General features: G+C 34.0%; 1 protein-coding gene across 1 annotated transcript in view; it reads right to left on the bottom strand.

The window, feature by feature from the left end:
- Positions 1-27,107, bottom strand: part of TOPAZ1 (testis and ovary specific TOPAZ 1) — a 114,910-nt gene that overhangs the window by 52,067 nt on the left and 35,736 nt on the right. The window contains 8 exon segments of the mRNA XM_078074116.1: positions 7,400-7,515; positions 8,588-8,680; positions 8,961-9,112; positions 19,188-19,251; positions 20,768-20,893; positions 21,672-21,757; positions 23,399-23,538; positions 25,648-25,712. Coding sequence (XP_077930242.1) covers positions 7,400-7,515; positions 8,588-8,680; positions 8,961-9,112; positions 19,188-19,251; positions 20,768-20,893; positions 21,672-21,757; positions 23,399-23,538; positions 25,648-25,712 — 842 coding nt within the window.

Genomic DNA, 27,107 nt, shown 5'->3' with positions numbered 1-27,107 from the left:
ATACATACATACACCACATCTTCTTTATTCATTCATCAGTCTATGGGCATTTGTGTTCTTTCCATAACTTGGCTATTGTTGATAATGCTATAAACATCAGGGTGCATGTATCCTTTTGAAAATAGTATTTTTGTATCCTTTGTGTTAATACCTAGTAGGGCAATTGCTGGATCCTAGGGCAGTTCTATTTTTAACTTTTTGAGGAAACTCCACAAACTGTTTTTCAGAGTGGCTACACCAGTTTGCCTTCCCACAAATAATGCAAGAGGCTTCCCCTTTCTCTGCATCCTCGCCAACACTTATTGTTTCCTATGTTGTTAATTTTAGCCATTCTAACAGGTGTAAAGTGGTATCTCATTGTTATTTTGATCTGCATTTCCCGGATGGTAAGTGATGTTGAGCATTTTTTCATGTGCCTGGTGTCCATTTGTATGTCTTTTGGAAAAATGTCTATTCATGTCTTCTGCCCATTTCTTAACTGGATTATTTGGTTTTGGGGTCTTAAGTTTGATAAGTTCTTTATAGATTTTTGGATACTAACCCTTTATGTCATTTGCAAATATCTTCTCCCATTCCATAGGTTGCCTTTCAGTTTTGTTGATTTGTTTCTTTCACTGTACAGAAATTTTTTATCTTAATGAAGTCCCAATAATTCATGTTTGCTTTTGTTTCCCTTCCTTCAGGAGATGTATCTAGTAAGAAGTTGCTATGACCGATGTCAAAGAGATTACTGCCTGTGTTCTCCTCTAAGATTTTAATGATTTCCTATCTCACTTTTATTTTATTTTATTTTATTTTAATTTTAGTTGAGAGACAGAGAGCACAAGCAGAGGGGGAAGGGGCAGAGGGAGAGGGAGAAGCAGACTCCCTGCTGTGCAGGGAGCCCAACACAGGGCTCGATCCCAGAACGTTGAGATCATGACCTGAGCCGAAGGCAGGCGCTTAATAGACTGAGCCACCCAGGCGTCCCTCCTGTCTCACATTCAGGTCTTTCATCTTTTTTTTTTTTTAACTGAGATCCCAACTCTGCCTTTTATCATTTTTTTATTATGTTCAGTTTATTTTTGATTATGGTGTAAGGAAGTGGTCCAATTTCATTCTTTTGCATGTTGTTGTCCAGTCTTCCCGACACCGGTTGTTGAAGAGTCTCTTTTTTCCATTGGATATTCTTTCCTGCTTTGTCAAAGATTAGCTGACCATACAGTTGTGGGTCCATTTCTGGGGTTTCTGTTCTGTTCCATTGATCCATGTGTCTATTTTTGTGCAAGTACCATACTGTTTTAATCACTACAGCTTTGTAATATTACTTGAAGGCTAGAATTATGATGCCTCCTGCTTTGCTTTTCTTTTTCCTATTTGGGATATTTTGTGGTTCCATACAAATTTTAGGATTGATCTAGCTCTGTGAAAAAGGCTGTTGGTATTTTGATATGGATTGCATTAAATGTGTAGATTGCTTTGTGTAGTACAGACATTTTAACAATATTTGTTCTTCCAATCCCTGAGCATGGAATGTCTTTTCATTTCTTGTGTCCTCTTCAATTTCTATCAGTGTTTTATAGTTTTAGAGTACAGGTCTTTCACCTCTTTGCTTAGGTTTATTTCTAAGCAAATAAATGGTTTTTGGTGCAATTGTAAATGGGATTGATTCCTTGATTTCTCTTTCTGCTGCTTCATTATTGGTGTATAGAAATATGACAGATTACTGTACGTTGATTTTGTATCCTGCGACTTTACTGAATTCGGGCATCAGTTCTAGCAATTTTTTGGTAGAGTCTTTTGGGTTTTCTACATACGGCATCATGTCATCTGCAAATGGTGAAAGTTTGACTTCTTCCTTGCCAATTTGGACGTCTTTTATTTCTTTTTGTTTTCTGATTGCGGTGGCTAGGGCTTCCAATACTATGTTAAATAACAGTGGTGAGAGTGGACATCCCTGTCTTTTTCCTGACAGTAGAGGAATAGCTCTGTTTTTCCCCATTGAGGATTAGATGTGGGGTTTTTGTATACAGCCTTTATTATGCTGAGGTACATTCCTTGTAACCCTACTTTGTGGAGGGTTTTTATCACAAATGGATGTTGTCAAATGCTTTTTCAAGATGCAACTGATTTTTGTATGTTAATATTGTATCCTGCAACTTTATTAAAAATACTTCATTTATTAGTTCTAACAGGTTTTGGTGGAGTCTTTAAGGTTTTCTGTATGTAGGATCATGTTATCTACAGAGACTATTTTAATTCTTTCTTTCTAATTTGAATGTCTCTTATTTCTTTTTCTTGCCTAATTGCTCTGGCTAGGACTTTTAGCATCATGCTAAATAGAAGTGGTGACAGTAGGCATCATTTCCTTGTTCCTGACCTCAGAGGAAAATATTTCAGCTTTTTTACTGTTTAGTATGATGTCAGCTATGGACTTGTCATACATGGCCATTATTATAGTGAGGTACATTCTTTCTATACCTAATGTGTTGAAAGTTTTTTTATCATAAAAGGATGTTAAATTTCGTCAAATGCTTTATCTGCATCTATTGAATCATTTGATATCTATCCTTCATTCTGTTAATGTGCTATATCATATTTATTGATTTGCACATGTTGAACAATTACTGTATCCCAGGGATAAATCCCACTTTATCTTGGTGTATCACGTGTAGTTGAATTTGGTTTACTAATATTTTGTTGAGAATTTTTGTATCTATATTCATCAGGAATACCATCTTCTGATTTTCAATTTTTGTAATATCCTTGCCTGACTTTGGTATCAGAGTAATGCTGGATTTGTAAAGGAGTCTGGAGGTGTCCTCTCATCTTCAATTTTTTGGAAGGGTTTGAGAAGGATTTGTATTAATTCTTGCTTAACTGTTTGGTAAAATTCATCAGTGAAGCCACCTATTCCTGGGCTTTTCTTCATGGGGAGTTGCTTTTTTGTTTTGTTTTGTTTTGTTTTACTGATTCAATCTCCTTACTCAAAATTGATCTGTTCAATTTTTCCATTTCTTCATGATTCAAACTTGGTAGGTTGTATATTTCTAGCAATTTATTCAATTATTTTAGATTGTCCAATTATTTGGTGTGTAATTGTTCATATTAGTCTTTTAAGAGCCTTTTTATTTATGTGCTATCAGTTGTAATGTTTCCTCTTTCATTTCTGATTTATGTGAGCCCTCTCTCTTTTTTCCTTAGTGTAGCTAAAGGTTTGTCAATTTTATCTTTTCAAAAACCAACCAACCAGTTTTGTTTTCTTTTCTATTGTTTTTCTAGTCTCTAATTATTTCTACTCTGATCTATATTCCTTCCTTCCATTAACCCTGACTCAGTTTGTTCTTCTTTTTCTAGTTCCTTGAGGTGTACATACAGTTAGGTTTGAGATACCCCTTTTTTCTTAATGTAGGTATTTATCACTATAAATGTCCCTCTTAGAACTGCTTTTGCTGTATCCCGTAGATTTTGGTATGTTGAGTTTCCATTTTCATTTGTCCAAGATTTTTTTTTACTTCTCTTTTGACTTCTTTTTTGACTCATTGGTTGTTCAGGAGTATGTTATTTAATTTCCACATATTTGTGGATTTTCCAGTTTTCCTCCTGCTATTGATTTCTAGTTTCATATTGACCAGTAAAGATACTTGACTCCATATTCTTAAATTTTGTTGACTTGTTTTGTGAACTAACATATGATCTATCCTGAGAATGGTCTGAGTGTGCTTGAGAAGAAATGTATTATGCTGCTGTTGGATGGAATAGTTTTGTATATGTGTGTTAGGTCCATTTAGTCTAAAGTGTAGTTCAAGTCACATGTTTCTTTACTGATTTTCTGCTGGATGACATACACATTGTTGAAAGTGGGTATTGATGTCCCCTACTTTTATTACACTGGTTTCTATTTCTCCCATCAGATCTGTTAAGATTTGCTTTATATATTAGGCTGCTCTGATACCGGGTACACATATGTATTTACAATTGTTATATCCTCTTGATGAACTGACTCCTTTATCATTATATACTGACCATGTCTCTTGTTACTTAAAGTGTAGTTTTTCTGATAAAAGTATAGCTTGCCCTCTTTTGGCTTCCATTTGCATGGAATAGCCTTTTTCATCCCTTCACCTTCAGCGTAAGTGTGTCTTTATAGCTGAAGTAAGTCTTTTGAAGGCAGCATATAGCTGGGTCTTGTTTTTTAATCCATTCAGACACTCTTCTAATTAGAGAATTTAATCTAGTCACATTAAAGTAATATCGACAGGCAAGGACTCAGTACTGGTATTCTGTTAAATTGTTTTCTATTTTGTAGTTTCTTTGCTCCTTTCTTGCTATCTTCTTTGGTAATTTGATTTTATAGAGTCTCCAACTAAAGTTATAGATTTGTCTATTTTATCCATTCAGTTCTATCAGTTTTGCTTCATATATTTTGAAGCTCTGTTGTTGTATGCTGCATACACATTTAGGATTGCTAAGTCTCCTTGGTTGTTGCCAGTGTTGGGGTAGGGTAAACAGAAGATGAAACTTAAAACCACCCTGTGGCTCCAAAAAATAAGAAAATGGTAGAAAAATGAACAGTACATGATGAAAGGATATAGGAACCACCCTGAAGGACTTCCAAAGGTCAAATCTAGAAAAATTTGAGCAACAAATAATAGTATTAGATTATATATAACCCATAAGATAAAATAAATACCCAGGAGTTCACACTGATATAAATGAATAAATAGAGAAGGGAAAGCTCGTCTTTACTCAAAATGCCAATTAATAAATGTAGAAGAGAGAGAGAAAATACGGAATCACCATTGGGCAAATACCACAGTAGTAACTTGCAGGAAAGATCCCCTGATGAATACTAAAATTAATGTATAAAGTTTGAGGAGAAATAGGATAATGTATAATGTTAAAGTCTCTTGCCCAAAATATTAATTACAAAGGGACAAACAGTAACTTTACAGTGTAGAAAACTGGCAGATAACATTTTTAACTAAGTTATCAAGGTTAACGTAATCAGTAATAAGATATGTTGGCACCACGTACCTCCTCCCAGGATGCACTGAGATGTGCAGTTAATTGGATTTTACAACTACTGATTTCTTGGTTTTGATAACTGTACTATTACTATGTAGGATGTTAACATGAAAGAAAGCTAGATGAAGGATGCATGGAAAGTCTCTATGCTAATTTTTGTAACATTCTGTAAATCTAAAATTATTTCAAAATAAAAAAATTTTGAAGTCATTAAATGTATGTTAAATGTCCTAGATTATAGACACACCTAAATTCTCACTGATATCCTGAATATGTTGGAATTCTTTGTGAATGTGAAAGCCTTTCTAATTTTCTACCTAATTAAAAACTACAATCAAAATCAAAGTATGAGTGTTCATTAAAACTCATTTCCCTAGCCCAGGTAATTATTTCAAAGGGTGTCAGGAAAATTCAAACATAAAATGATAAATACTAATTTTTTCCTTTTGCACTGAGGCCAGGTCCACATCCCTAACCACAATCCATACCCCTTAACTACCCACAGTTATTATCCTAGTCCATCCGTCTCCATCAAATAGGCCACCAACGTTAATTCCTCTTACAAATACTAGATAATTCTTTTGAAGAGGGAGCACAGGAAGGAGCAGAGTGTATAAGGATACAATTTTCAAAATTAGGGGTTGTAAAGTAAGCTACAAAAATATTTGTGTGATCGTGTCAATTTGAAAATTTGAAAACTAAAGCTGGTTTGTTCTGGAGTCTTCCTATACCAAGAGATCCTTTTCCCAATCATTGCCTTAAGGGTAGAGTTGTGTAGCTGTCCTGGATACAAGGGTAGTGCTGCTCCTCTTGCACCTAGAGGTACACACTTCCCTTGTGCCAGATGCTACTCAATCTGACAGGAGACAAACATCTGCTAGCCATTTAAGCTCTATGTCATAGCTGCCACTGTCCAAAATGCCAACTTGTTAGCATATGGATCAGGAGAAGAATGACTTAATGTTTGGAAGAAAATATCGATGTACTCTAGTTATTATAAATGGATTATATCCTAGAATTCTGTGCTAGACAAACTGCATTTTTCTCACAAAAACTTATTTCCTAGGTAGTCCCAACAATCTATTTAACCTAAATAGTATTATAATTTTTATAGACAACCTAAATATTAATTACCATTAGTTAAAGAAATGAGAAATCTCATAGAACTTGAAAAAGTCAAATGTATCTTCAATGCTGGTGCTTCAAGGGAAGCAGTGTCATTTAGTAGAATCACTGAAATTCCTTAACTGTGTACCATGACATCCAGGGCACTAGAGCAAATTCACAGGAGCTCCACAGTTATTTTAAATTTTCAAAGCACCTTCTGTCAGATACCATCAAATTGCTACTATCAACTTGTTTGGATCTAACTACTTAATAAATAAGACCATTAATTTACTTCTTTTGGCCTATGGACACTATAACCAAGGAAGTCTGAAAACCTTTCTATTAGAAGATAATCAGAAATGAGATGAAAACAGCTGTAGAAGCTGTACACGAAGGAGCTTTCTAGGTATTCTCAAGGACTTTCTTGGTTAATATCATTTGTACTTTATCAAATATGATTTCATTAAAAAGTTATGATTCCTTTAAATACTTACAATTAGTAAAACTATGTACGAATATTTAAAAATTTCTGTAAAAGTCATGGCTTTCGGGGCACCTGGGTGGCTCAGTCGTTAAGCGTCTGCCTTCGGCTCCGGTCATGATCCCAGGGTCCTGGGATCGAGCCCCACATTGGGCTCCCTGCTCAGCGGGAAGCCTGCTTCTCCCTCTCCCACTCCCCCTGCTTGTGTTCCCTCTGTCTCTCTCTGTCAAATAAATAAATAAAATCTTAAAAAAAAAAAAAGTCATGGCTTTCCTTTTTCTCAATATAGGTATATTATGGTACTACTCATAATTATCATAGGTTTCCAAATAAAAAGGCCTTGGGAGGCCCATAAGCCACAGAGAGAAAGTGAACAAATGAGAGAAAGAATGAAAAAGAGGCATTAAAATATTTTATTTAGCTTACTTGAAAAGAAGTGAAAGAAAGCAAAGAATTAAGGTAATTTATACACATAAAAGAGAGTGCATTAAGTATAATTAAGTAAGTTCTGAAACACAGGATAAGAGATTCCTTTTACACTTGATGTTCCAGGCACTGAGATGAATCAGGTACTGAGAAAGATTTGGTGAGCCTGGCCAGGAAGGCTGTCTAGAGGCAGCTTGACTAATGACAATGTGACTAGGACAGAGCCAAGAGATGGGAGAAAGGCTTATGGTGGGCCACTATCTAGATGTTTGGAATATGAATAGTGATAAATAAGTGCTTTGCTTTCATCCTATGTAAGTCCCTAAAAAATACATATTTTATATATAAAATTTAACCTTAATTATAATGACTTCTTACCTGGATTTCATTTCCAGAACTGCAGATATTTCTTGTTGGGAAGCCTGTAGTTGGTATAAAAGCTTGACGATATAGCTAAAGTGTTCTGGGTCAAATACCATCCCAGCTTCAACAAACTGTAGAGGACAGGAAAAAAAAAAGAGTCTTTCTTACACATATATGAAAGAGTTGAAAACCAGTATGTAACAACTATGAGAATGGTGGGAAAAAATGAAACAAGGAGACAAGTAGAATTATAATTCACTTAAAAAACCTTAAGCATATTTTCTTCCAATATTTAAGAACCACAGTAAGACATCCTACCTCAAGAATTTAAAGTGAAAATGAAAATAATGTTTGAATTTAAAACTTGAATATTCTGTTTTCCAAGTTATCTCAATGAATTTATCACCCATACCTCCTGTTTGGTACTCATTTCGTCTTTAGCCTACTACACTTGTGTTTATATCTCATTCCAGATTGTAAACTTCCTGAGAAGTATCAAACTGATGTTTTCTAAAACTACTAGTGGTGATCAGTAATTTCTGGTTCAAAAAATTTCCAGGCAGGTAATTCTGTCAAGTTTTGTAATGTGGACCTAGAGGTATTCACCGAAATACTTGTACATTCTGCTAGAGTGGTTCCAATGCTGCTCCTTAAAGAAAATGGGAGGTTTTCTTGATAGTAGCCTGTTCTGAAATGGATGGCTGGGCAGTGCTAAATACCAGTAAGTATCCAAAAGTACAAATTTTAATATATTTTTAAAAAGCCATAAAAATTCTTTTTTCTTTTTGTTTAGTGTCAAATATAAAATCAATTCCTAGCCTCCATGTTTCTGCCTATCTACTTTCTTTGTTTTGGTCATGATTTTCTATTTATATATTGATCTGTGTATTTATTTTTGTTAATAAATGAACTCATATCTTTTTGATAAAGAGAGTTTTATTTAACCATCTTTAAGGTGTAGATATGACTTCACAAATCAGAAAGAAGTCACCTGGAGTGCTTGGAACGATTTATTTAAGGGTAAGGCCCATCAGTCACTGGAATATGTTTATAAATCCTATTTTAAGAGAAAAAAAAATTTCTGAAAATAGAATTCTTTGGCATCAAGAATATGAGTAAAAGGCAGTTTAAGAGTATAAGTAGAAAGAATTATTTTCTTGGTTATTCACAATCAGAGAATAAAAGAGATAAAGTAAAGCATACCTTGCAAAATATATCAATTAAAGCAGGTATAGCATTCCTTAATTTCATAGTTGCCACATGTTCAAATATTTTTAGTAATATTTTCAGAGCAGGCTGGATAAAACAAAAAAATTACACTCATTTTCATGTTTTCTACCTTAAGTTTCTCAAATTTATTTATGCTGAAAAACACGTGTTCTCTGGGAAGTATTCAATAAACACAGAAATTTAATTCTACCTTAAGTTTCTCAAATTTATTTATGCTGAAAAACACAGTGTTCTCTAGGAAGTATTCAGTAAACACAGAAATTTAACTGCTAAATTATACAAACAAGAAATACAACAGAGAAATTCACTTACAATATTAAAAAGTATATATTTTCAGGTTCCTTACCAGCATTTTAACCATTATGCTGAGGTTCACTACCTGAAATACTTCTTTCAATAAACAATGTTTGAGTAAAGAATTTAGAAGGTCATTTAGCACTTGTAAATCAAAGTGTATACCCGGTGGAAACTTTCGGTAGTAATCCATAAATGTGTTTACTAAAAATAAAAACATATAAAAGTCATTTGCTGAGTTTCAGATATTTATCTTTCCTAAATTAGACAAATTTTCTATATTTAAAGATTAAGTAGTATAAATTCATCTTCTTGAAAAGTACATTTCCATATCAGCAGTATTTGATGAAAGTAAATTAAAGCAAAAGTTAACAATAACATTTGAAGTCAACCAAGCACAGGCACTAGACAGAGAGCTAACTCATGTGCTAACCACAAGAAATAGGTCCAAGTTGCCTCATACAACTTGGTCTCAATAGGAACTCTGAGGGAGCCATGCTCTCAGGGATTCTTCAGGCCCGGCTTGGTCAGGTATGAGAAACTGTGTAATTTGGGGATGGATGTAGACTATTCTGACACATACCCATTCTTGTTTTAACCCCACCAACATGTTGATCCTAGGGATTTTTTTTATTCCAGTTTACGATTGTGAACATTCTACTACAAAGTACACTGACTAATTTCCTTTGAGAAAGTAATTTCTTAATGTCAATTCAATTCCTTAATCTATTTTCTATAAACACTTAAACCACTTCTAATTTTCCCCATTAATTTTAGTAAAATTATTTTAGCTTTAAGGGATCCCTCATTGATTATTTTTTCCCCATTCCAAAAGTTTGCAGGTCAAAATATCTACTGCCTTAGCTGAAACTGCCTTAATAAAAATTACTTTGGGTTTTATTTTTGTGTAATTATTCCTGCCCAAAATACTTATTACTATCTGGATTACTTAGTGCTGCTTGGGAAAATCAAGAGCTACTGATAAAGTTCAATAGTATAATAAGAAAAATTAATGCTGAAGTTACAATTACCTTATACAACTTTAATAATACAATATAGTAACATTCAGCTTTATTTTAAAGCTCCTTTATATACTATAATTGTTTTTCCTGGGCACATACAGATGAATTCTTCCTGCTATTCACTTTGTAGTATCTACATAGTTGCCATCTTAGCAGGTAACATGGGAAATTCAGTGTCTGCTACTATAACATATTAATAAAACTGGAACTGCATATGTTTAAAAAAAGAAAGCATAGTTGGAAAAAATTTGTTAGTGTTTAAGTAGTCCACACTAATTGACATGAAGCCCTCCTTCTTTTGTCATGAAGTACTTTTAAAATTTAAAATATTAATATAGCTTCTCCTTTTAAAATGATCTCCTTTGGTTAAACTGTTGGGAGAAAAAGGTTTGACTATTTTCAGTTTTTGACATGAACTGCTACATTGCTTTTTTCCCCGCAAATTTTTCATTGTGTTAAAATACACATAATATAAAATTTATCATCTTCATTATTTTTAGGTGTACAGTTCATTGGTATTAAATATATTCATAATGTTCATCCATCTCCATAATTCTTTTCATCTTATAAAACTGAAACTCCATACCCATTAAACAATAATTCTCCCTTCCCCCTCTCCTCCCAGCTCCCAGTAACCACCATTCTACTTTCTGTCTCTATTATTTTGACTACTCTAAGTGCTTCACGTAAGTATATAGAACAGTATTTGTCTTTTTGTGACTGACTTCACTTACCATAATGACCTCAAGGTCATCCATGTTGTAACATATGTTAGAGTTTCCTTTCTTTTTTAGGCTGAATAATATTCTACTGTATGTATATACCAAATTTTCCTAATCCATTCATGTCACTGAACACTTGGGTTTCTTCAGATTTTAGCTATTATAAATAATCCTGCTATGAGCATGGGTGTACACATATCTTTCCAGACCCTGCTGTCAATTCTTTTGTGTATACACCTATATCATATAGTAACTCTATTTTTAACTTTTTGAAGAACTGCCATACTCTTTTCCACAATGTAACATTTTACATTCCCACCAACAGTGCACAAAGGTTCCAATTTCTCCATATCCTAATGCATTTTTTGTTTTTTTTTGGATAGTAACCATCCTAATGCGTGTGAGGTGGTATCACATTGTAGTTTTATGTGCCCTTCCCTAATGATTACTGACATTGAGGATCATTTTTTAAGTGCTTGTTGGCCATTTGTACATCTTGCAAAAAAAAAAGCCTACTCAAATACTTCGCCTATTTTTGAATCAGGTTGGATTTTTGCTGTTGAGTTTTAGGAGTTCTCTATATATTTTGTATATTAATCCATTATTAGATATATGATTTGCAAATATTTTCTCCCATTCTGTGGGCTGAAGTTTTATTCTTTTGATACTGTCTTTTAATGGACATTTTAAAATTTTCATGAAGTCCAATTTGTCTTTTTCTTTTGTTGTCTGTGTTTTTGGTGTCACATCTGAGAAATTACTGCCAAACCAGTGTTGTGAATCCTTTGTTCTCATGACTTCTTCTAAGGCTTTTATTGTTGTAGGTCTTACATTAAGGTCTTTGATCCATTTTGAATTAATTTTTGTATGTAGTGTTAGGTAAGGGTTTAGTTTTATTCTTTAGCATGTGGATATCCAGTATTCCCAGCACCATTTGTTGAAGAAACTATCCTTTCCCCATTGGATGGTCTTGGCACCACTGTCTAAAATCATTTGATCATATATATAAGAGTTTTTGTCTGGCTCTCTATTCTATTCCATTGGTTTGTATGTCTGTCTGTATGCCAGTACTGCAGTTTTTTTATTACTAGCTTTGTAGGAAGTTTTCAAGTCAGGAACGATTCCTCCAAGTTGTTCTTTTTCAAGATTGCTTTTCAAAATTGTTTTGGGATTCCTTGCAATACCATATGAATTTTAGGATAAGTTTTTCTATTTCTGCAAAAAAATGTCATTGGGATTTTGATAGGGATTGCATTGAATCTTCAGTAGATCGCTTTGGGTAGTACGGACATTTTAACAATATTAAGTTTTCCAATCCATGAACATGGGATGTGTTTCTACTACTTTATGTCTTCTTTAATTTCTTTCAGCAATGCTTTGTAGATTTCATTATACATGCCTTTCACTTCCTTGGTTAAGTTAATTCCTAAATATTTTATTATTTTTGATGCTATTGTAAATTGAAATGTTTTTGTTATTTCTTTTTCGGATTGTTCACTCTCAGTGTATAGAAATGCAAGTGATTTTTGCATGTTGATTCTGTATACCACTAGTTTGCTGAATTCATATTTTAGTTCTAACGGGTTTTTTTGGTGGAATCTTTAGGGTTTCTACATATAAGATCATATGATTTCCAGATAATTTTTGTTTATTTGAAGTTTTTATTTAAATTCTATTTAGTTAACATATATGGTAAAATTGGTTTCAGGTATAGAATTTAGTGATTCATCACTTACATAGAACAGCCAGTGCTCATCCCAACAAGTGCCCTCCTTAATACCCATCACTCATGAGCCCATCCCCCAACCTCTTCATCAACCCTGTTGGTTCTCTATAGTTGAGTCTCTAATGGTTTGCTCCCCTCTCTCTTTTTTTTCCCCTTCCCCTATGTTCATCTGTTTTCTTAATTCCACGTATGAATGAAATCATATGGTATTTGTCTTTCTCTGACTTATTTCGCTTAGCATATACACTCTAGCTCCATCCATGTTATTGCAAATGGCAAGATTTCATTCTTTTTATGGCTGCATAATATTCTGTTATATATATGTATGTGCATACACACACACACACACACACACACACACCCCACATCCTCTTTATCCATTCATCAGTCAATGGATATTTGGGATCTTTCCATAATTTGGCTATTGTTGATAATGTGCAAACAGAGAGTTTTACTTCTTCTTTTCCAAAATGGATGTATTTTATTTCCTTGCCTTACCTAATCACTCTGGCTAGAACTTCCAGTTAGTTCTCTGTTGAACAGAAGTGATGAAAATGGGTATCCTTGCCTTTGTTCCTGATCTTAAGGGGAAGAGTCTTCAGTCTTTCACCATGAAATATGAGGTCTACAGTAGGTCTTTCATATACAGGTTTTCCTCACTCTCTGGAAGTTTGCTTTATGCCACTTCACTTTTATGAAAGACCTTAGTACAGGCCTACCTTGTTTTATTGCACTTCATTTTATTGCACTTTGCAGATACTTCATTTTTTACAAATTAAAGGTTTGTGGGAACCCTACATCAAATAAGCCTAGTGGCACCATTTTTTCCAACAGATTTGTTCACTTCATGTCTCTGTGTCACATTTTGGTAATTCTTGAAATATTTCAAACTTTTTCATTATTATATCTGTTGTAGTGATCTGTAATCAGTGATTGGGACTTGCTGAGGGCTTGGATGATGGCTAGAATTTTTAGCAATTAAGTTTAATGAAACTATATATATATTTTTTTATTATTACACACTTAACAGACTACAGTATAGTGTAAATAAATATAACTTTTTTATTTAAATTTTGTTAGTTAACATACAGTGCAATATTGGTTTCTGGAGTAGAATTCAGTGATTCATCACTTACATACAACACCCAGTGCTCATCACAAGTACCCTCTTTAACACCCATCACCCATCTAGCCCATCGCCCTCCCACCTCCCTCCTGTTTGTTTTCTATCATTAAGAGTCACTTGTTTCCCTCTCTCCTTTTTTTCTTTTCCCCCTCCCCATATGTTCACCTGTTCCCTTTCTTAAATTCCCATATGTTCACCCCTTCTCATTGCAAATGGCAAGATTTCATTCCTTTTGATGGCTGAATAATATTCCATTGTGTACACACACACACACACACACACACACACACACACACACACACACCCCTATATATACCACATCTTCTTTATCCATTCATCAGCCAATGGACATTTGGGCTCTCTCCATAGTTTAGCTATTGTTGATAATGCTGCTATAAACATCGAGGTTCATGTACCCCTTCAAATCTATATTTTTGTATCCTTTGGGTAAATACCTAGTACTGCAATTGCTGGGTTATAGGGTAGTTCTATTTTTAACCTTTTGAGGAACATCCAGACTGTTCTCCAGAGTGGCTGCACCAGTTTGCATTCCCACCAACAGTTCAAGAGGGTTCCCCTTTCTCTGCATCCTCACCAACACCTGTTGTTTCTTGTGTTGTTAATTTTAGCCATTCTGACAGGTGTGAGGTGGTATCTCATCATAGTTTTGATTTGTATCTCCCTGATGATGAATGATAAATATAACTTGTATATGTACTAGGAAACAAAAAATTCACTTGACTCGCTCTTGTGCTGTATTTTACTGCAATGGTCTGGACCAGAACTCACAATATCTCTGAGGTAGAACTGTACCTATTTTCACTTACTTAAAGAAATCTGAAGAGGATTTTCACTTTTACAAAATGGTAACTGTTTCTCCACTTTATGCCATTTTGGCTTATGGAAGTTTTCATAGGAGCACTCTACTTTCAGATAGTGGGAGAAACTTGTATGGCTTTTAGTTTCCTCTTATTCCTAGTTTTTTTGAGTGTTCTTATCATGAAAGAATGTTGAATTTTATCACATGTTTTTTCTACATCAATTGAGATGATCACATGGTTTTTCTCTTTCATTCTGTTAATGTGGTGCATTAATCTGACTGATTTTTATATGTTGAACTATCCTTGCAAGTCCAAGAATATATCTCACTTGGTTATGATGTATAATCCTCTCAGTGTGCTGCTGACTTTGGTTTGCTAGTATTTTGTTGAGGATTTCTGTATCAATATTCATAAGGGATACTGATCTGTAGTTTTCTTTTCTCATAGTGTCTTTGCCTGGCTTTGATATCAAAGTAATGACTAACTCAGCCTCATAGAATGAGTAATCAAGTGTTCCCTCCTCTTCAACTTTTTGGGAAAGATTGAGAATAACTGGTATTCTTTTTTAAATGTTTGGCAGAATTCACAATGAAGCCACTGGGTGCAAGGCTTTTGTCAGGAGACTTTTGATTACCAACTTATTCTCCTTACTAGTTATAGTTCTATTCAGATTTTCTATTCATCATTTAGTCTTGGCAGGTTTTATGTTTTCAGGAATTTGTTCATTTCATTTACTTTTGTGTACAATTATTCATTGTATTCATAGTATTCTCTTTTTTTTAAATTTTATTTTATTTTATTGTTATGTTAGTCACCATACAATACATCATTAGTTTTTGATGTAGTGATCCATGATTCATTGCTTTCATATAACACCCAGTCCTCCATGCAGTACATGCCCTCCTTAATACCCATCACCGGGCTAACCCATCCCCCCACCCCCCTCCCCTCTAAAACCCTCAGTTTCTTTCTCGGAGTCCATAGTCTCTCATGGTTCATCTCCCCCTGTAGAACTGTATTAATGTCTGACTTTCATTTTTTATTTTAGTAATTTGAATACTCCTTTTTTCTTAGTCCATCTAGCTAAAGGTTTCTTCATCTTGTTGGTCTTTTTTAAGAACCAGCTTTTAGTTTCACTGATTTTCTCATTCTCTATTCCATTTATCTCTGCTCTAATTTTTATCATTTCCTTCCTTCTGCTAGCTTTGGGTTTAGTTTGTTTTTCTTTCTCTAAAGTTGTAAAGTTAAGTTGTTGATTTGAGATCTTTCTTGTTTTTTAATATAAGCCTTTAGACCTACAAACTTCCCTCTTAGCACCACGTTCACTGAATCCCATAAGTTTTGATATGTTGTGTTTCATTTTCATTTGTCTGTTTTTTTCTAATTTCTCTTGTGATTTCTTCTTTGATTCACCCATTCAACTTACACAGTTTTGTGAATTTTCCAGTTTTCTTTCTGTTATTGATGTCTAATTTTATCCTGTTGTGGTCAGAGAAGATACTTTGTGCAATATCTTTTTTTTTTTAAAGTAGGCTCCACGTCCAGCATGGAGCCCAATTCAGGGCTTGAACTCACGACCCTGAATCAGAACCTGAGCTGAAATCAACAGTTGGAGGCTTAAGCAACTGAGCCACCTAGGTGCCTCTGCAATATCTATCTTTTAAAACCTGTTGAGACTTAATTTGTGGCCTAACATATTGTCTATCCTGGAAAATGTTGCATGTGTTCATGAAAAGAATATGTATGCTACTGTTATTGGGTAGAATATTGTGTATATGTCTGTTAGATTTAGTTGGTATATTGTGTGAAGTACTCTCTTTTTTTTTTTAATTTTCTGGGACTTTTTTTATTATGTTATGTTAATCACCATACAAAGTACTCTATTTCTTTTATCTCATTGTTCTATACATTATTGAGAATTGGATACTGAAGTCTCCAACTATTACTGGAAAACTATTTCTCTCTTCAATTGTCAGTTTTTGCTTTATGTATTTTGGTGGTCTGTCATTAGATGTGTAAATGTTTATAACTATTGTATCTTCTTACTATATTGAAACTTTTATTACTATATAATGTCCTTTGTCTCTTTTAACCTCTTTTGATCTAAAGTCTATTTTGTCTGATATTAGTATAGCCACTCCCCTGCTCTCTTTTGGTTAGTATTTGTATAGAACATCTTTTCCCATTCTTTTACTTTCAATCTATTTGTGTCTTTGGATCTAAGGTGAATATCCTGTAAACAGCATATAGTTGGACCATGTGTTTTTATTTACTCTGCTAATCTGTCCTTTAATTGGAAAGTTTAACTCATTTACTTTAAAAGTAATTACTGATAAGGAAGGACTTACTTCTGTCATTTTGCTATTTGTTTTCTATTTGCATACTTGTAGATTTTTTGTTCCTTATTTCCTGCATTACCATTGTCTTTTTGTATTTAGTTGATCTTTTTTATTAAACATTTAAATTCCTTTTTCATTTCTTTTTGTATATATTCTATAGCTATTTTCTTTGTGATTACCATGGGGATTACATTTAATATCCTAAAGTCATAACATTCTCATATGAACTTATACCAACTTAACTTCAGTAACATATAAAAACTCTGCTATTTTTACACTCCATCCTTACCCTTTTCAGTTGTTGATGTCACAAAATTACTTTTTATATACTGTGTTTCCCAAAATATTAATTGGTTTTTTTTAAATGCGTAAGTCTCTTAAATTATATAGAAAAGAGTATTTGGAGTTACCAAATTTGCAATACTACTAGTTTTTACACTAATAGTAACGGTTTTCTTTAAATGTATTAGTCTCCTTTATCATGTAGAAAACAAAATAGCAGTTACAAACTATTGTTGCAATAATACTAGCTTTTACAACTGCCCAGGCATCTACCTTTATTGAGATCCTTATTTTTCCACATGACCTTGACTTACTGTCTTGTGTTTTTTCATTTCACCATGCAGGACTCCCTTGATCATTTCAGGCAGGGCAGGTCCAGGGGAAATGAACCCTCTTAGCTTTTGTTTATCTGAAAATGTCTTAATTTCCCTCTCATTGCTGAATATAGGGTTCCTGGTTGACAGAAATTTTCTTTAAGCATGTTGCATATATTGGCCCTCTGCCTTCTGGCCTCCAGTTTCTAATGAGAAATTTGTTTATAATGTTATTGAAGAACCCCTGGATGTGATGGTTTGCTTCTCTCCTGCTGCGTTCAAGATTCTTTCTTTGTTTTTTGAAACTTTGATTATAACGTGTCTTGGTGTAGTCTCTTTGAGTTCATCTTACTTGAAGTTTGCTGAAATTTTTGGACATTTAAATTCATGATTTTCATCAAATTTGGGAAGTTTTCAGCCATTATTTGTTCACATACTCTTTCTGCCCCTTTCTCTTTCTCTTCTTCTGGGACTCCCACAATGTGTATATTGATCCATTTAACAGAGTCCTACAGGTCCCCTAGGACCTGTGTTCACTTTTCTTCAATCTTTCTTCTTTGTTCCTTAGACTTGATCATTTCTATTGTCCTATCTTCAAGTTTGCTGATTTTTTGCCTGCTTAAATCTGGCTTTGATTCCTCATAGTGAATTTATCACTACAGTTATTGTACTTTTTCAGCTCCAGATTTTTTTGAGTTTTTTTAGGCTTTCTATCTGTCTTTATTGATACTTACATTTTGTTCATCCATCATTTTCTTTACCTTCTCTGTATCTTTGTTAGTACATTAAGCACCTTTAAGACAGTTGTTTTGAGGTCACTGTCTCAACTATCTGCCATTAGATCTTTTACAGGGATAGTTTCTATTGATTTATTTTTTCCTTTGAGTGGGCTATTCTTTTTCCTATTTCTTTGTATACCTTGTGACTTTTTGTCAAAAAGTGGGCATTTGACTCTAATAATGTGGTAATTACAGAGCTCAGATTCTCTCCCTTCCCCAGGGTTTGCTGTTTTTTGTTACTGTTTTTGTTAGTGTTTTGTTTTTTGATTGCAGTATGTTCTGTGGGGAGGACCAGCCTAAAGTGTCTTCTCAGGTCTTTTGTGAGCCTTTCCCATACAGTCACTTTTTAGTTTTCCCCATATATGCATGCAGATGTTTTTGAATATCCTAGTCTCTAAGATCTGGCTCCCAAAAGGGGAAAAAGAGAAAAATGAAAGAGAGGGTAAAAAAAAAAAGGGGGGGGGTGTTAGCCCTTTAAATCCTCTGGAAGTCACTTTAGCAGGAAGGAGAGGGCTTAAAACAATGGAGAAAAGTTCGACAGTAATAGCTGCCCATCTCTTTGTACCTCTGTGATCAGAAGTAACAATCAACAGTCTGCTATTTCCTATGACTAAGACTTGAGATATGAATAGGTCTCTGCTATAGCGTAGGGGTATGGAAGAAAGGCTAGATAGAGATAGAGATAGATAGAGAACAGGAACAGTGGCTCTGATATTATAACAGAGCCTGGCCTGGTTAGGGAACTGCACAGAACTCAGTATGGATGGTGCATTGGCCTCAAAGGGATAAGTTATTAAAATGGAAGATAAAGAAGTAGGGAAGATCCAGTTTCTGAAATATCCCTTCAGAAAGATTTTAAGCCAATTAACAATATTATTTTTTCTATCTTACACCTATACATAAAATTTCTACATCATGCAAATATTAGTATGTAAGAGAATTATACTGTTAGGTGGATTCTAATTTTTTTAGTAACCAAAATGCCACACTTATTTTTAAACCTTTCTAAGACCATCAGAGCCACTCTAAGGTATTCAGTTTTCATACCTAAAACTACTGAATTTACTTTCAAACTATAAGACACAATAGCGTATTATTTGAAACACTCACATTCATGAATTTATAGTAATCATTCCATTGTCTCATACCTGCACGTTGTAGCAAACACAGCTCGTTGATACTTATATATTTCTTAAACACATCCATACAAACCTACAAATAATGAAAAACATAACATTACCTTTTTATATTTCATAAAAAAGACACAAATTTCCATCCTATCTTTCTGCTTATTCTATTTTTTTAAGTGAACTTAAAGCAATGGCATAAAAAGTTGAAGTTAGGTTAACTCACAGATTTGAAATGCATACTGAATTCACTACAGAAACCTTATTTTAGAGATGCGCTGACAAAGAAATAGTCAAGGAAATAGACAAGATTAGCAAGCAATTGGGGAAGGGACGAAATCCTTGAATATTTGAAATTTTAAAAACCTTATTAGGTCATTTAAAAAATAACCATTTACTGGTGCAAGGATAAATACATTTACCAATGGATTAGAACAGAGAGCCTACAAATAGACCCACTCATATTTAATCAGCTGATTTATATGACATGGTAACCCTGCAGTACAGTGGGGGAAAGAATGGTCTTTTTTTAGTAAAGGGTGTTGGGTCACTTACGGATCCACATGGGAAAAAATATTTATCTTGACCTTTTTCTCACATCATAAACAAAAATCAATACCAGGTGACTTAGTGTTCTAAATGCAAAGATTAAAAAATAGACCTTTTAAAGAAAAAAAATAAGATCTTGGCAAAGATTTCTTCAACAGGATGCAAAAAGTTAACATAAAAAATTGACAAAATTGGACTACATAAAAATTCAGAAATTCTGTTTACCAAAAGACACTTTTAAGAGGGTGAAAGGGTAACCTGTACACTAGTAAAAGTTACCTGCTATACACATATCCAACAAAGAACTTAGAATATATAAAGAATTCTTAAGATAGATAAGAAAAAGACAATCCCATAGAATATAGGCAAAATATTTAGGTATTTCCCAAAAGAGGGTATCCAAATGTCCAATGATTTTGAAAGATGCTCAGCTTCATCAGTCATCATCAGGGAAGGCATCACTCCCCACCCACCAGAATGGCTAAAGTTAAAAGGCTGATAAATACCAAGAGCTGGTAAGGCTGTGAAGCAACCAGAACTCTCAGACATTGCTGGTGAGAGTGTAATTTGGCAGACCACTTCGGAAATCTGTTTGGCAGTGTTGACTAAAGTTGAACATATGCAGAATATATGACCCAGCAATTCCAGCTTTAAGTATAACCCATCAGAAAGTGTACATATATTCACCAAAAGACATGCAGAAGAACACTGATAGCATCACTATTGTAATTACCAAATTTAGAAAACACCCAAATGAATCAAAAGTAGTATTTATCACTAAATTTTGACATACACAATGGAATATTCAATATTATACAGCAATGAGAAAGAAATGTTTATAATTAAGTAAAAAATATAGATGAATCTCAAAAATATTGAGCAAAAAGTAGCCAGAAACTAAGGAATACAGACTGTATGATTTCATTTATATAAAGCACAAAACCAGGCAAAGCTCATCTATGCTATTAGGAGTCAAAGAAAATCTGAATTAAAACATATGACTGAGATGATCATTAAAACAATCTCTACTTCAAAGACTTTACATATTTTACCTTTTCATCCCCTTGCTCAGGCGCATGAGCAAACTTGCATTGTGATCGCTCACAGCCACGTAATGTATTAAAATGAAATTTGCAATATCTATGGGGTAGCATCAACCCTAGGGGCTTCTGGAACACCTAGAAAATTAGATAAATTCTCTTTCTATGTTAATTGTAAGACACCATAATCAAGTGAGAAAGTATTTGAAGGAACCAGAAATATTATATACCCAAAACAGTATCAAGACAAATAGTTTGTTGACTTGATAAAAAAAACAACTCCAACCAATTTGTATTTTCAAAAATAATGAAAAAAAACAATTTAAAATGATTTGTCTAAATTTTTGCAATTTCCTTCAGTGTAAAATATTCCAAAGTTACTACTGCTTTACTTTACATGTTTTTAAAAGTTTATACATTCCATCGCTTCTTGGCCTTTTGGCTAAGATCAAGTGTAAAAGTTTATACATTCCCTCCACTTTCTCATACACCGGCCCCCTCTGCTTTTATAAAAAGTTATTCTATTATAACATGCATCATATTTCAGATGCATTTATTTAGAACCCAAACTTTCCATAGCTTTTCTGATTAACAGAAAGAGAAATGACAGAATCAAAGTATTTACAACAAACTTTTCCTATAAACTGCTATCACTAGCTTTCTCTTATATCACAGGGAACTTTTCATCCTATATTTTCTGTTTTGGATATCCCCTCTCCACCCTACCCACCCAGCCTTCTGCTTTCAACCTCTTATATTATTTGTGAATATCTTCTGAATCACTACTCCTTTTCTCCTTCTTACCATCAACTGTCATTCAAAATCTGTAAGTGGCCAGAAGTGCTTAAAAAATGATAGGGAAATACAACCAAAATATGTGCTTTATAGGATTATTTGTTTTATATGGAAGACTTACCCCTACATTTTTTTCCCTCTTAAATATTTCACAAGTTTCAGGATTCTGAAGCTTTAGGAGAGAATGTTTTCCTGGAAATCTGAAATCTAGAAATGATTAAGAGTGACATCACACACCAACATGTTACAGCTGCTTCCCTTCATAACAATGAAACAGATTACCACTACTATCTGCTTTAAAGTTTCACTTCGGACTACTCATACTCAGTTCAGACTATGATGCTACAGTGTGTGCCTGTGAAATAAAAAATGATTTACATCTTAGTTGCTCCTTAGGTATTTCTAGGCCTAAATGTAAAATTTCAAACTCATTTTAAGATGAAGATACTTTCTTAAAAGGCTTATATAGCAACACTGAACACTGTATTCAAATGACAGTCTCTATATTAAACAGACATATCTGATACACAATTAAAATTGTAATTTGGCGACCACTTCGGAAAGGTATTATGCAATGAACTATGTACCCCCAACAAATTCTATGTTTAAGCCCTAACCCCCAATGTGACTTTATTTGAAGATACGGCCTTTTCGGGGTGCCTGGGTGGCTCAGTCAGTTGAGCATCTGCCTTTGGCTCAGGTCATGATACCACGGTCCTGGGATTTAGCCCCGCATCAGGTTCCCTGCTCAGCGGGGAGCCTGCTTCTCCCTCTCCCTGCTGCTCTGTCTGCTTGTGTGTGCACGCTCTCTCGCTCTCTCTGTCAAATAAATAAATAAATAAATAAAATCTTGAAAATAGGTCCTTTTACAGAACTAATTAAGGTTAAATGGGGTCATAAGGGTGAGACACTGATTTGATGGAATTAGTGTCTTTATAAGAAGAGACATCAGAGAGTTGCTCTCTCTTTCCATGCACATGCATCAAGGAAAGGCCATGTGAGGACTTAGCAAGAACGGAGCCATCTGTAAGCCAGGAAGAGAGCCAGAAACTGAATCCTGCCAGAACCCTGATCTTAGACTTCTAGCCTCCATAACTGTGTGAAATAAATTTCTGTCGTTTAGGCCACCCAGTCTGTGGTATTTTGTTATGGCTGCCTGAGCTACTAATACACCAGGCATTCTATCCCTTAATGTTGGTCTAAATTTTAAAATGAGAATTAGGACATTTAGAAATGTTTTTCTCTAAAGATAAAAAAATAAAAATATTTTAAATAATTTCATTTTTCACTTGGCAGCATTCAGATGAATTTGGAACAAGCTTAAGTTTCTGCTGCATAGCTTTGCTGTAATTTTCATTATAAAAACTGTTAAGGCTTTTGAAGATAAAACACACGATCATCTGGGCATGCTGCTGTAGTACACAACACCGGGCAGCACAAAGTCAGTAATAGGAAAGTACAGAAGAATTAGGTGTGGGCTACACAAAGAAATTTTATTGTTTCTAAATTCATTCTTCAGTCTAGCTTATTTTGTTCAAAGCATTATGGATTATCAAAAAAACTGACACAAATTCTAAAATATGTTATAAAATTCTAAGATATTCGACTAAAGTATGAATATTTTAGGTATAACCTATAATTTATCTATACTACCACTATCACATAAATACAGATATTTAAGAAATTGTTCCATCAAAAGTTCTAAGTAAAGGTATACAAACTTTCCAATTTTAACACATTCTAGGCTTGTCTTGATTTTTCTAACCTTTTTTGTTTTTGGCGAAAAAAATCTCCTATACAGTTTCTGTATTTTCAAAAGCCAACAGAATTTTATTAAGAAAACAGTACCATTCATCCAGGGCTTCAGTAATATGTCTTCTTGATGACCACTTAGATTCAAAGGTGGCACTGATAAGCACAGAGGTTTTGGGGCCAGTACTGCCAACTGACTCTCACCAACCATAATCTCCGCATTTTTAGAACCTTCACTGTGTGAGCAGAAAAGCCAAAAGCAGAATTTAAATTTATTCTAAGAACATTAAAGTGATGAGAATCAAGTAAGTGGAAACACAACCTAACACACTATGTATACGCTATAGACCATGTTGTGTACTATTACCATACTATGATTCTTCAGTATTTTCAATAAGTGTTCTTGCCTTCTTAAATAGAAAACCAATGCTTGTTAAATGGCCAGTGTAGGGGTAGGAGTAAGGTGGTTGGGTTAAAACTAGAGCAGAATATTTTTGATCATGCCAGACAAAAATTCTGAGGAGGAACTGAGCTACCATTCTAATCCAGAAAAGATCACCCAGTTATTCTATTAATAGTACAGTAAAATGAATGAATTATAAATTATTCTTCAGGACAAGTACATTTAATAAATTTATACATGTACTTAAGAACTCCCTTTGGGAAGAAGATATAAAAAATGTACTGTTCTTGGTTGCTCAGATTTAAACAGCTTCGACTATATTTTAATATGTGAGATCCTATATAACCAATTTTAGAAAAACTTAAGAGTTTTCTGGAATTTCACTTACCTAGAAAAAAAAAATAAGGGGTAGAATGGGAAGTATCTCAAAGCTGACTGATACAAATGAATTTAGTTTTTAGGAGAAAAATCACTCAGATATTGTAATATTTTACCTTAAAAAACAATTCTAATAAACTTTTTCAGCTGGGGTTTCCTGGGCCAGAGGAGAATAAAACTAGTAAGAAAGAAGAGGGTCCCACACTTGTAACAGTTCAAACTTAGCAGCATTGACAGAGCTTAAAAATTACACAGGGGGCACCTGGGTGTCCAGTCGGTTAAACAGTGAAGTGTCTGCCTTTGGCTCAGGTCTTGATCCCACCCTGGGATCAAGGCCTGCATCAGGCTTCCCTGCTCAGCGGGGAGTCTGCTTCTTCTTCTGCCCCTCCCCCTACTCATGCGCATGCATGCACTCACTCTTTCTCTCTCTCAAATAAATAAAATCTTTAAAAAAATTACACAGAAAATAAAGATATTCACTTCTCTTTCCAACTTGGGACATCATTAATATGTGCAATCAACATAACCTTTCTCAAAACAAAACAAGAGCAATAATGTAGAACAAACAAATAAGAATTATGGAATTTTACAGATGGAAGAGATTATCTAGTAAAATTCTTTTGTTTTTGATTGGATGACTGAAGTTTGGGGTAATGTAGTGACTTGTCCAATGTCACACTCCTGGTCATTATGGTAGAGCCAAACTGATGATAAAACTCTTCAGGCTGCAATGACACTATTTGGTTTGTAAGCAAAATGCTTTCAATAGAAAAAGAAGTTAACTTTTGTCATTTTTTCCCTTTTAAAATTTCAAATGGTCATGGATCAAACTGGGTTTCTGTGCCAATCTAATTCTCACCTAGGCTCTTCCTTCATACAATGGTTCTCAAAGTTGAGCAAGTATTAGGATCAGATGGTGGCCTTGCTGAAACACAGACTGATGGGCCCCATCTCCAGAGTTTTTGATTCAGCAGGTCAGGGACAGGACCAAATAATTTGTATTTCTGACATGTTCCCACTTGATGCTGCTGCTACAAGAATCACACTTTGAAAACTACTGCCTTAATATAAAAGGACTTGAACACATTTGTCACCTGATCTGAGTATACCTTGCCTCAACAGCAAAATGGGGGTGCAGGATGGATCAGGTGATCGCCAATGTGTCCCCCAACTCTAAGTTTGTTATTTGCATATGTTATAGTGAGTGTACTGGAACTCTTAGTACTAATTACCACAACCACATCAAATCCCTGCAAACTGCAATATTCATCAGATTTCTGTCATTTTACCTTCATAAAAGTCATGTACACATTCTTTTTTCTTTTATCACTATTCCTTACTTCTTCCTCAGAAAAATATTTTAATGGCTCAAAAATCTTTATCACAGCTTTAAGGTACCTGAAAGTATCCCTGACATCTGGGTATATCTGATACACCAATTAATAATATCCATGTATGGCTTAAGGCATAGTAGCCCAAGTCCATAGAGCAGAGAATGAAAAACACACTCAAAACACAAATTATATGACTATTTTAAAATTACATAATTAAAAATGGTACAGACCTTTTACAAACTTCAAAAATATTTTCTTTTTCTTCTTTAATAGTCACCTTTTCTGAAAATCTACACTGTGAAGAGATTATGGTTAAAAAGTACAAGTGAATATTTCTGTATTCCATATTAAGCTATGAGGCTTACCAGATTATTTAGAATGTATTGGACGTTAATTAAACCACTAGCTTATGGCCAACTGACAACTATATTATTTGAAATACTGAATATTGACTTAAAAATTCCACTCTTAAGAGAAAAACTAGTAGAAATCATAAATTTTCTCAGCTTTTGACATCACCTTTAGTTATACAAGCCAACATTTAAAATTATTATGAACAATGAAAGTTATATTTGTTTTCATTCAGATAAAAAGCTTTAAGTGATTTTTATTTTCATATGGCATTTATGAACATAAATTTATTTTTCTCATTATAAGTATTTATATGTATTTCATATATCACTATACTTAAAACATTTCACATTAGTGTTCTGGAATTGTGACTTTCTAAATATAAGGAAGTTATACATGCTTAAATATTAAACTTTTGAAAAAACAGGCAGGTACCAAGAAAATAAAACCCCAAATCAACTATCATTTGAGGAGAGATAACCATTCAACATCTTACTTTATATCTTTCTAGTCTTTTTTATTTTGAAAAATTAAATTTTTTCATTATTAAAAATTTTTCCAGTCTCATTGAGAATTGATATATATTACTGTATAAGTTTAAGGCATTCAGCATGATAGTTGGATTTACATATATTGTAAAATTATTACAGTAGATTCAGCTAACACCCATCTTCTCACAGAGATACAAAAGCAGGCATGGAGGGATGGGCAGATGGAGAAGGAGAGAGAGAATTTTAAGCAGGCATGGAGCTCAACTCTGGGCTCAATCTCACAACCCCCTGAGATCATGACCTGAGCTGAAATCAAGAGTCGGATGCTTAACCGACTGAACCACCCAGGCACCCCAACAACTATTCTTTTTTAAAGTATATAATCACAGTGTGCCTAGGTGGCTCAGTCAGTTAAACGTCTGCCTTCAGCTCAGGTCATGATCTTGGGGTCCTGGGATCGATTCCCACATCGGGCTCCCTGCTCCATGGGGAGTTTGCTCCTCCCTCTGCCTGCAGCTCCCCCTGCTTGTGCTCTCTCTCTGTCAGATAAATAAATAAAATCTTAAAAAAAAATAAAGTACATAATCACATATTACAATAATGATACACACTGCATATACTATTAACCCTTACAAAGAAAATTATAAAAATCAACTGAGAAACATAAAACATACACAAATACAAAAATATACCATGTTCCTGAATGAGACTATTAAAAGTAAAGATGTTAATTCTCCCCAAATTAATTTATACATTTTAAAAACGACTTTATCATTTGAGTTTAAAGTGCTCTTAGGAGAACAGCCAAAAAATACTTTAAATTTATAATATGCCTTCATGTCTTTTAA

The sequence above is a fragment of the Halichoerus grypus genome, chromosome 1 (genome assembly GCF_964656455.1).
Source record: "Halichoerus grypus chromosome 1, mHalGry1.hap1.1, whole genome shotgun sequence".
In the NCBI taxonomy this organism is placed as follows: Eukaryota; Metazoa; Chordata; class Mammalia; order Carnivora; family Phocidae; genus Halichoerus; species Halichoerus grypus.
This window is presented reverse-complemented; position numbering and strand designations above follow the sequence as displayed.